This window comes from Geospiza fortis, unplaced genomic scaffold (assembly GCF_000277835.1).
Source record: "Geospiza fortis unplaced genomic scaffold, GeoFor_1.0 scaffold1, whole genome shotgun sequence".
Classification (NCBI taxonomy): domain Eukaryota; kingdom Metazoa; phylum Chordata; class Aves; order Passeriformes; family Thraupidae; genus Geospiza; species Geospiza fortis.
The window spans coordinates 7,821,470-7,831,736 of NW_005054320.1; the positions used below are offsets into that span (position 1 = coordinate 7,821,470).

Genomic DNA, 10,267 nt, shown 5'->3' on the forward strand with positions numbered 1-10,267 from the left:
TCCTAGCGATGATCCAAAAACAGTACTGCCATGTGCTTTCTCCTCCCTTCAGTACCTTTAGTGGGAAGCATTTTTGCTCCAGAGCTTCACCTGCCTTGGCTGTGCAGGCTGTGTCCACTCCTCACTGATCACACTGCCTCTGTGGATCACACTGCCTCTCTGGAGGCTGCTCATCCTCCTGACACCCTGCCAGGCCCCAGCCTCCCATCACCACCACTGGAGGAGCCAGCCAGGAAGATGCCGCAGGAGATGGTGGGACAGGGGATCCCCACTGCGGTTACACTGAGGTGGGATATGGGACTGAGGGCAGGCAGGAAGGTGCTCTGGGATGCCCTGGTGAGGCAGAAGATGCCAGGAAACAGGAAGAGGTTCACAAGCCAGGATCAGTTCCATTTTTCAATCCTTCAGCCTCTGCATCGATGATGCTCCAGGTTAAAAACAAGGCAGCCCATGCAGCACCAGTGCCTGTTGAGGGCCAGCGGCTCTCAGAACAGGGGTCTCACCACTGTCCCATCTACCATGGGGAGACCCAGTGATGCGAGCTCGGGGTCTGAGGGACCACAGCCCCGCCTGGCCCGCGGCAGCACAGGAGAGGCCACACCCAGCGAAGCTGTAGAAAAGGAAATCGTCCCATTTAATGACCTCGCCCCCGTAACACAGACGTGAGCAAAGCAAAGTGCACAGTGAGCGGGACTCGGCCCCCGCCCCGGAGAAGGCCTGGGAGGCTCGGGGTGCCCGGCACGGCGTGGGCAGTGCCAGCCAGGTGCCCGGCCAGCAGCAAGGACAGGGAGAGCCCTGGGCTCGGTCCAGTTGGCACCAGTGTCAGGTCCAGTTTGCAGGGAGGTACGGCTCTCGTTGGGCTCCGTGAAGCGCAGGGAGGGCAGGGAGGGCAGGTCAGGCGTACCAGGACGGAGGCCAGAGGAGGTGGGTCTGGGGCGCCTGGGAACACGTCCTGCAGAACGCCACCGTGGCAGGTTTGGAGCCTCCCTGCCCGAACCACGGCTTAACCAAAGCAGGGAAAGGGAATAGAGAAGGGGCTGAAGGCAGAGCAGCCCGGGCAAGGGCCCTCAGGTCTATCTAGCTATTCCCACTTGCAAGGTATCCGGTGAGGGGGTGTGTGGGGTCTGCCAAGCACCCCAAAACGGGAGTGAGCCTGGGCGACAGACGTTTACCAGCAGTTCCACGTCCCTGACAGTCTCTCCCAGGTGTGACTCAGGCAACCCCGTGCCAGGAAGGGGGTCCGAGGGAGCCGGGCCTCCCCTCATTATCTGATGGAAGCATCGCTGGGGGGATCACGGTCGGATTCCTCGCTCTCCTCATTGGGGGCTGACTCGCTGTTGGAGGTCGGGGTGAAGGCAGGAGACTTTCTGCAGAGAACAGCAAAGGGCAGCAGTCACAGCATCGCCCAGGGGGAGGGAAAGGACCCAGTTTGGTGTGGGCAGGGGTCACCAGAGCATGAAGGACAGAAGCTGAAGCGCCCTTTGGGCATGTGTGTGTCTGCAGGAATCCCTGGGTGCTGGCAGGGTGTTCCAGAGGACACCATTCCAGAGCATGAAGCAGAGCTGGGGGAGATGCTGGAGGGGTCTCCAGAGCAGGACCTTGACAAGGTATGTAAGGCTAGGGGTCTGTGGAAGTCCACCACAGGGGTCCCCAGCCTGGAACCACCCTGGCTCCAAAGGCCTTTGGGGACTTACACGATGTCCCTGCACAATGGCAGCTCCTCTCTCCATAGCAGGGGGCTGGCTTCATGTGTGAAAAGTGACTCCCGTGTGTCTCCTGCCTTCTGCAGAAGCAGCACCATGACCTCTGTGGAGGCCAGCCAGGAGTCCAACAGCCTCTGGGAACTGCCCTCCCCCCACACCACATGAGGGCAGGGCAGGAGCTCTACCACGTCCTTCAGCTCCCTCCCACCACCACCACCCCGGCTTCAGACCCAGAGCCCGGGTGTCCTGGTTCTCCTGCTGGAGCTCACCTGTCCCCAGACTGGGTGATGAGCCGCCGGCAAGTCTCCATCTGCACATCCAAGCCTCGCTTCATGCTGCACATCTCCATGTACTCGTGGAGGTGCCGGTTCATGTCATTTTTGGCTGTGGCCAGTTCCAGCTGCTCAAGGGAAACGGTGCAGAGATGATCCCAGGGCATGTGGTGCAGGGCAGTGGGCACGGCCAGACCGAGGGCTGTCACCCACATTACCAGTGACCCACTGCAGCACTGTGTCTCCCTCCCCAGGGACCCACTCCCCCATTTCACACCCTTCTGTGCCATGGCTCCCCCACTGCCTCCTTCTCCCACCTCTATCTGGTCGATGGTTTCCTGGTACTCCTTCTCACGGCTCTTGAACAGCGACTCCGTGTCCTTGATCACCTTCTCCAGGCTGTCATCCTGCTGCTGAGGAGAGCAGACAGCAGGTTTAGAGGCAGGGAAGCGTCCAACATGAGGAACCAAAGGCAAGAGAGAGACAAATCAGAGAAAGAACTGCCAGCACTGGGAAAAGAGGAAGAAATATACACAGTGTAGTACAAATAAGACAGGAGTCAGTCCTGTCAACATGGACTTGAGAGACTCAGGACTCGCCACACTGGGCAGTGACCACATCAACCCAAAGAAGCCTAGCATTGCACTGAAGACTTGGAGACCATTCCCGAGCATGAGCCATCCCCAGGGGACTGCCAAGGGCCAAAGATTTGGGATGACAAGGGCTTTGGCCAGACACCAAGGCCTCTCTTTGGGCAGTTTTGCTGCACAGTGGGTAGGTGGGCTGGTGAACATGAGCAAGGATCGCCAGAGAGCAGTCCAGGCAGAGGAATTGTTCCGTTCTGGATGGGCTGTGGCTCTCCCCACATGTGTGCACCCCACCCTCAGCACACCGCTCAGGCTACAGGTCCCTGTCTCTGAAAAGGAGACCTCGACAGGGATGCTGTGATGTATTCACACACAGAAAAGGCAGGAAAGCATCTTGTACAGGTCTGCAAAGGGAAAGGGGCTGAAATCTGGTCTTTGAGAGAGCATCTTCCCAGGCTCAGGCAGGATCGAGCGTCCCAGGCCAAGGAGAGCTCAGGGCCCTGACACCACCGTTACCTCCCCCTGCACCTCTGCGGCTGCAATGGCGTATCCAGAGAAGTCCTCCCAGAGGAGCAGCGTCTCTTCTGTCTCCTCCCACGTGAGGCTGTCACAGTCATCCTCAAAGTCATATTCCCTCCTGGGCACAAGGAAACAGCAGATCAGCACCCAGCAGGAGAGCACAGCAGGCAGGGGGCTGTGTCGGTGCCAAAGCCTTGCACCCGCTCATGGGCAGGGCTGCAGCTCTTGGGGGTCTGGCCAGGGTGAACTCAGGTGTGCCCAAACCCAGCAGCTGATGGGGAAGGGGCTGGTTTTATGGTCAGGAGCCCCAGCAAATCCAGGCACAGATTCCCAAAAGGCAGGACAGGGGGCAAGAGGAGGGGAGCTGGACCAGCTCCCACTCTTGGCACAGGTGGGCTCAGGTCTCCCAGGGGGTCAGTCCCACTGTGCCACAGAGCACAGAGTGACCACTCTCCACAGCAGCATCTCTCACCTCGCCCTCACCCAGGAAGGGAAGGCACAGACCACCCTTGCCCTCCCCACCCCAGGGCCAGCAGGGAGCCTGGTGCTGGAGCCTGGCTGCACACCACGGGCGGAGGTGTGCAGCAGCTGCAGTCACAGCTGGTTCAGCATCCTCTGCATTTCCTCATTGATACTCATGGCCGTGGTCTCGTCCTCCTCCTCCTCGTCGGGCTTCCGGGAGGCATCGCTCTCCGACAGCGAGGTGTCCTCGTCGCTGACCTGCCTGCGCTCCCGCTTCCGCCCCACCGAGGCTGGGACCTTAACGGGAGACAAGTGCAGAGACTACAGAAACGAGGCCGGGTCCGAGGGCAGGAGCAGGGAGTGGGCAGGAGATGGAGGGGAAAGGAATGGTGGAGGGACAGAAAGGCAGGGAGAGAGAGAGAAAGACAGAAAGGAAGGAAGAAAAGAGAGAGGAGAGAGAGAGAGAGAGAGATGGGCTCGTTATGATCAGGTTAAAGATGGGTGCAATGGATAAAACATGGTTTTAGCATTTTCTAAAATTAAAGCTAAGCAACTAAAGATGGAATCTATGAATTTGATGAGAAAAAAAACCAACGTGGTTTTACTGCAGAAAAACTCAAATCACCCACCACCCCAGTCCAGAGACAGGGAAACACAGTGACAGAAACAGGAAAAAAGAGACAGTCTGAAAAAGGTGAAACATGTCAATATTTATAGGCCGACCTTTTTAAAAGAAAGTTTAAAATTTTTAAAATTTCTCAACTGAATGGAACTAACCAGTTGCTTCTGTAGGGACAAAGAGCGAGACAGAAAAGCAGCAACATCCAGAAAGAGAAAAGAGACAGAGACAGAGAAGAGAGACAGAGAGAAGATGACGGAGAGGGGAAGGGAAAGGAGAGAGATGGAGTTAGAGACAGACACTCAAGCAACTTGTCTCCCTCCTGCAGCTGCTCCCCTAGCACTGGGGGGTCCCTGGGCCCAACACAACAGGTCAGCAAGAGGGTGAGGGGACTCTTGATGTCCAATGCAACATCTGGAACATTCCACCTCCACTCTGTGCGCTTTTGCTTGGTCCTCCCGAGAGAGACAGACAGCAAGGGACCAAAGGGAGCAAGGGCGAGGGTGACCAAGCACCTCCCCTAGCAGGGGGCTGGTGTTGTCTCTTCTACCTCTTCCTTTGGGATCTCTCCTCCCCAGAGCTGGTGGCTGAGTTGGGAGCAGCAGCGGGCGCTTCTCACCTGAAACATCTTGATCATGTCCTCGCAGTTCCGCTGCTGTGCCACGTCACACAGCTTGGCAGTGATGTCGATGCGACGGCAGATGTCCATGTCCACCTTCATGGCCTTCTCCTGGATCTTGGTGTCCAGCTCCGTGATGTTCTGAACCCACGGCACCACAGGAAGGGGACAAGGGAGGAATATTAGGCAAAACAGATGGCAGTCAGTGCCCCCACATTCCCCCTCATGCAGGACTGCTCCCTCATCCCTGCTTTGCTCACTGTGCCCCAGACCAGCCCTGCCAGTGCTGGATGGAACTGCTTTTCTACACAGCCACGCCACGTGGGTAGGACACTGCTCTGGGGTTGGAGAGGGATTAGGGACTCACATTGCTCATCAGTCCCTTGAAGACAACAAGCTCTGCCTTGAGCTGCTCCACCTTCACGGCCAGCTCCTCCTGGCAAGCTTCAGCCTCCTGGGCTTCCTGTGCCAGGGCGAGAGAGACGTGCAAATCAGCACCAGTGTGGGGCAGCCGGGGCGCAGGGGCAGGGGGAACAGCCAGGCTCACCTCCTGCAGCTCAGTCACCCGGTCCTGAAGCTGGACACGCACCGTGTACTCCTCTTCCCATCTAGGGAGACAAACGCCGCTCAGATCCCATCGGCCTCGCCTCACTGGCTGCCAAAGGGAGAGCACGGGGCGGCAGCTGCTCACCCCACAGCCATCCGAGAGGGCCGGGAAGGAGAACGTGCCCAGGAATGCATGGCCTCTTGTTTTCGGGCCATGGCAGCTGCCAAGCCCCTCGTCCCCCCCAGCCACAAACGCTGCCCCACCCACCACAGCCTGCCCTGTGCTGGGGGGAGCTGGGGACACCGACCGCAGGCTCTGCCGGCAGCTGGGCCGCACACCCACGGCCCCTCGCAGCCCATCAGCCTCTGCCCTGAGCCCCACAGCCCTGGGCCACAGCAGCTCCAGCCTCACAACAGCTCTGCAGATGGACTGGGAAGTTGCCCCCATCTGCATCACTTCTGTGCCCACGTCTGTGTGTCTGTGGCGCTGCAGTTCAGGCTGTCCGGAAGGACAAACCCTGATCCTGACACCGAACCACCCCACAGTGAGAGTGACCACCATGTGCACCAAGGGCTGCTCCTCTGCCTATCCCAGTGCAGAGGGCAGCCACGCTGCCTCGGCAGGGCCACAAGACTCCCTGGCTCCACTGCTGCGTACCAGGTTGGATTAAAGAACACCGTGTCATCCCACAAGGGAGCAGGATGGATTGTGCCACTTTATGCCGGGCTGTCCGGTGGGAATTGGGCTCTGCAGCTTTGCAAAAAGCGGAGCTGCAAGGTGCCCAGCCTTGCTGTACAAAGACACATCTCCTAGCAATTATTATATTACATTTCAGTGCATGAGCTCAACCTCTTGGGTCTCGCTGCAGTGTTGGCCCAGCCCACGGTCTGTTGGGAGGCCATCAAGCCGTGCTGCCCTTGGCTAAATGATGATCCCACAGAGCAGGGGGTTGGCATGAGCTGCTGTGCGGCATGGGGCAGGGCTGCTGCATTCTTACCCAGCTCCTGGCTCTTCTGGGAGAGCCAGATTTTTCTGAGAAAGCGAGATCACTCTGGGATAGCAACCAGAGCTGGGCTCTTCCTGGTGCTGTGAGGTCTGGTTTCTATTTAATGCCTGCAAGCACCAACACAGACACTGTGACTCTGCACAGGGATGTGAAAAATCTCTCCTCTCACTTACTCACACCAAGTTTGAACAATAAATCCTAAGGTCTAGGAGGCCAGAAAGCATATGAAAAGCCCACACATTTGTTATCTCGGGGTATCTGGACAATCTGACGACGTGGGAGAGCCCTGGCTTGTGAATTTCTGAGCTCTTAAAGCTAGCAATGCTGCTCCTTACTCAAACAAGGACAAAAGTGTGCACTCCTCATGTTGGTGTTGGATCCATACCACAGCTTCAGAAGGGAAATCAAAGGGTGTTTCCATCCCTTTGGGGAAAGAGAGATGAAGGGAAAAGAAAGGAGAAAGTTAAAAGGTAGAATTGCCCTTATATGGGAACTGCTCAAACAAAGCCTCCCTCCCCAGGGACAAAAACGCCTTCCACCGCAATAAAAAAATTTCAGCATCTTGGTGTGGCACTGCCTCTTTTTTGGTCCCCGCCTCCCTCTGGGTCCCTATATATCCCACACTCACTGGGGATGTAAAGCAGAGCTGCAAATCCTGGTAAGAGCTCATTTCACACCGATGCTGTGGAAGACGAGTGCAGGTCACATACACACCGGCTTAGAAGGCAGGAGAAAGCAGCGACTCACCCCACCAGGGACAAATCCATGCACCCATCCACTGCAAACCTCCCTCCCTCATCTCCTGCCTGGCTCCTTCTGCCCTGCTCCCTCCTGCAATGCACCACTCCTAATAATAACCTGCCTGCAGCACTGCGCCCGCAGCCGCCGCAGGTCGCTGCCAGCTGGAAGCAAGGCTGCCCTGCACAGCCCCACGGCCACCCGTGTGCCAAGGGGACAGGGGGCTGCTCCTGCACTGCTGCACAGCAACAGCCTGCCCAAAGGCAGGCAGCGAGGGCAGGAGGGTCCCAGCAGCACGCACACCTGACCATCTCCTTGCCAGCTAGGGGACAGCTCTCCCAAAGCCAGGGATGTGGAAAGATGAGGTGCTGTCCCTGCCAGGTGTCTCCCTTCAACAAGTCCACTGAGAAAAATCAACAATTCCCCCATCCTTAAAATCCTGCTCACTGCCACAGGCACTGGGGGGCTTTACCCCATCCTGCAGGGTCAGTGCACACCAGGGCTTTGGGCTGCTCGGGGCCTGAGGCTCTGCTCATCCCCCCTCTTGCCACGTCTGAACTATGCTGGAGCTCACCTCAATGGGGATGGCCCTGCAGCCTGGCACAGCTCCTCAGAGGGCAATCACAACAACAAAAACCTTCTTTAAGCACTTTAATAAACACGGGGGCTTACAAGAATGATGGAGAGACTTTGTACCAGACCTTTTGCTGCAGTGACAAGAGGTGAAGGTTTTAAACTGAAAGAAGGTACGTTTAGATTGGACATAAGGAACAATTTTTTTATTACAGTGGTGAGACACTGGAGCAGGCTGCCCAGAGAAGTGTGGATGGCCTATCAGTGGAAATGTTCAAGGTCAGCACTTTGAGCAACCTGATCTAATGAAAGCTCACAGCAGGGAGATAGGACTGGGTAACCCCTAAAGGTCTTCTCCAACCCAAACCATTCTGTGACTCTAACACACCGTGTTGTAGCACTGCTCACTCCACACCTCCAGGGCGTCCTTGCAACACCCAGGATTAGAACGACTTGTGACTAGAAGTAGTAGGTGTAGCAGACAGCACAAACGTGACAAGACTCCCAGATCCCCAGCACTTAGCAGGTCTGTGTGATACTCACAGGCACCCTTTGCCCCTATCCAGGCCATCTAATTTCAGTCTGCTCCTTCCAAGTGCAGCTCCTGTGAGCCTCTCTCCTGCTGCTGCAACTATTCTCACCTCCTGCTGCACTGCTCCAAGTGCTGTGGGGCACAAGGCAGCAATGCTGTCCTGGTCAAAGCACAAGCTCCAGCCCCCAAGCCATGGGTGAGAGAACTGGGAAGTCCTGTGTTAATATGGCCTCTTCCATCTGTCTCCAGGCAGGTGGCAAAGGCATGACACCAGCTGCACCGTCCCCATGGCAGATCACAGCCCACCGTGGCAGGGAACTCTCAGCTCCCAAGGGATGTTGGTGTCAGCCCCCAGCATGGAGAAGGGTGTGGAAATGGAATCCTTCTGTCCCATTCCCCTGTTTGGGACCTGGCTGTACCCGTCAGAAAGTTCCCAGTGCTGGATAGGGTCTGGGGGTGGGGTCTGCTTTCCCCCAGCTCCTGGTAACACACTCCAAAAATAGATCTCACCAATAACATTGGCTCACAGCAGCTTGTGGTGCCCCCCCATCTCACCCTCAGCAGTCCCTCTGTCACCCCCTCTGCAGCCTTCCCTGAAGCTCACTTGCCAGAGCAGGACAATCCAGCTCAGCTCTCCGTTCTCCCAAAGTTTCAGCAGCACCAACAAACCCAACTTGGTCCCCCCTCTGGCTCACCCACTTTGAGGCTCAAGCTTTCCTGACCAAAAAACTGGCTTCAGCTTCCCGCTCTCTGATCTGAAAATGCAATGCAAGGAGCGTTGCTCCCCTCTGGAGAAGGAGCCTGACCACTGGCTTAATAATAAGAGGCTTTAGGTACATGCAGCACTTGGTGGGAAAGAAGAGATGCCAACTCTTCCTTTCCACGTGCCTTGCTCAGTGCCTTTGGAGCATCTGGCAGGCAAGTTGGCTCAGCCTAAGCCTTATAAGCAAAAGCATAATGTGTCATCTCGGACCCCAGCCTCCATCCTGGCACTGGAGCCGTGGCCGTGCAGAACGGGTCGGTGGCACAGCTCCCGTGGGGAGTTGGGTGTGGAATCACAAACTTCCTAACTGCTTCTTAAGCGTCACAGCGTGACTTCTGAAAAACCCCAGAGCAGTGGCTGGGCTGGTGTCAGTCACAGCGCCGCTCTCGCCCTGACCCCGCCACGCCAGCCCAGCCTGAGCTCATCCTACGTGCGGATCTCGGGAACCGGCCTGACACACAGCCCGAGGCGAGAGCAGCGGCCACGCTGCACGGGAAAGAAGAACCGGCCAAGAGATTAGCTTTGCATTCTGCTTCACCCTTCTCCAAGGCACATGCCAAGCCACAGCTATTTTGGGTCGGGAGGAAAGCCCCCGAGGAGTGGGGTGTCCTGCCTCGGCTCTCTGCTGCCGAGGGGCCAGCTGGAGAGCGCTGGCGAGGGAAAGGGCCTAGGAGAGGCCAGCCACCCTGCTGAGGGGCTTCTCCACACCTCCCGACACATCCAGAGAACTCTTTCCTTCCCAGCAGCCTTGTCCAATCCAAACCCGCTCACTGCTGCATGTCCACCTTCCTCACCTACTTTCAGGCTGCTCCTCCTCCCTGAGCATTCCCCTTGGCTTTAAAACACGGTTCCTGGAGTTGTTCCTTCCCTGCCTGGAAAAGCATTTCTAGTCCCTCATGCCAGGTTGGTAAGATGGAAAAAGGCTCAAGGAACATCCCGAGAGAGTTCGCACACCAGGTGCCAAGGAGGAGCCCCAGGCACAGACAATGCTTTCAGGGCTCCACATTTGCCCTCTCCTGCCTGCAGCCTGTGCTCCCGAGAAGTCCGGCCAGGACTGTCGCCTTCCCTCCCGGCTTCCCCCTCACATCGCCCACCAGGCAGAGCCCTGCAGCCTCCCCGGCGACAGTCCCGGTCCCCCGGGGATGCCGCTGGTGCCCCTCGCTCCCGCCGCCCCTTCTCACCTGCGCTTGTACTCGTCGCGCTCCCTCTTCACCTTGGCCAGCACGTTGTAGAGGGCTCGGATCTCGGGGGTGATGGTGTCGATCTGCACACCCACGCCGTCGGGGTGGACCCAGGAGACGCCGGGTCCCTGCACCAGGGTGGTCTC

General features: G+C 57.5%; 1 protein-coding gene across 1 annotated transcript in view; it reads right to left on the minus strand.

The window, feature by feature from the left end:
- Window positions 1–611: 611 nt before the first annotated feature.
- Window positions 612–10,267, minus strand: part of IFFO1 (intermediate filament family orphan 1) — a 10,775-nt gene continuing 1,119 nt past the window's right edge. The window contains exons 2-10 of the mRNA XM_031056715.1: window positions 10,122–10,264; window positions 5,329–5,389; window positions 5,149–5,244; window positions 4,782–4,922; window positions 3,680–3,840; window positions 3,079–3,199; window positions 2,293–2,388; window positions 1,973–2,103; window positions 612–1,367 (exon numbers count right to left, since the gene is read on the minus strand). Coding sequence (XP_030912575.1) covers window positions 1,265–1,367; window positions 1,973–2,103; window positions 2,293–2,388; window positions 3,079–3,199; window positions 3,680–3,840; window positions 4,782–4,922; window positions 5,149–5,244; window positions 5,329–5,389; window positions 10,122–10,264 — 1,053 coding nt within the window. The 3' untranslated portion in view covers window positions 612–1,264. The remainder of the gene's footprint in view (window positions 1,368–1,972; window positions 2,104–2,292; window positions 2,389–3,078; window positions 3,200–3,679; window positions 3,841–4,781; window positions 4,923–5,148; window positions 5,245–5,328; window positions 5,390–10,121; window positions 10,265–10,267) is intronic.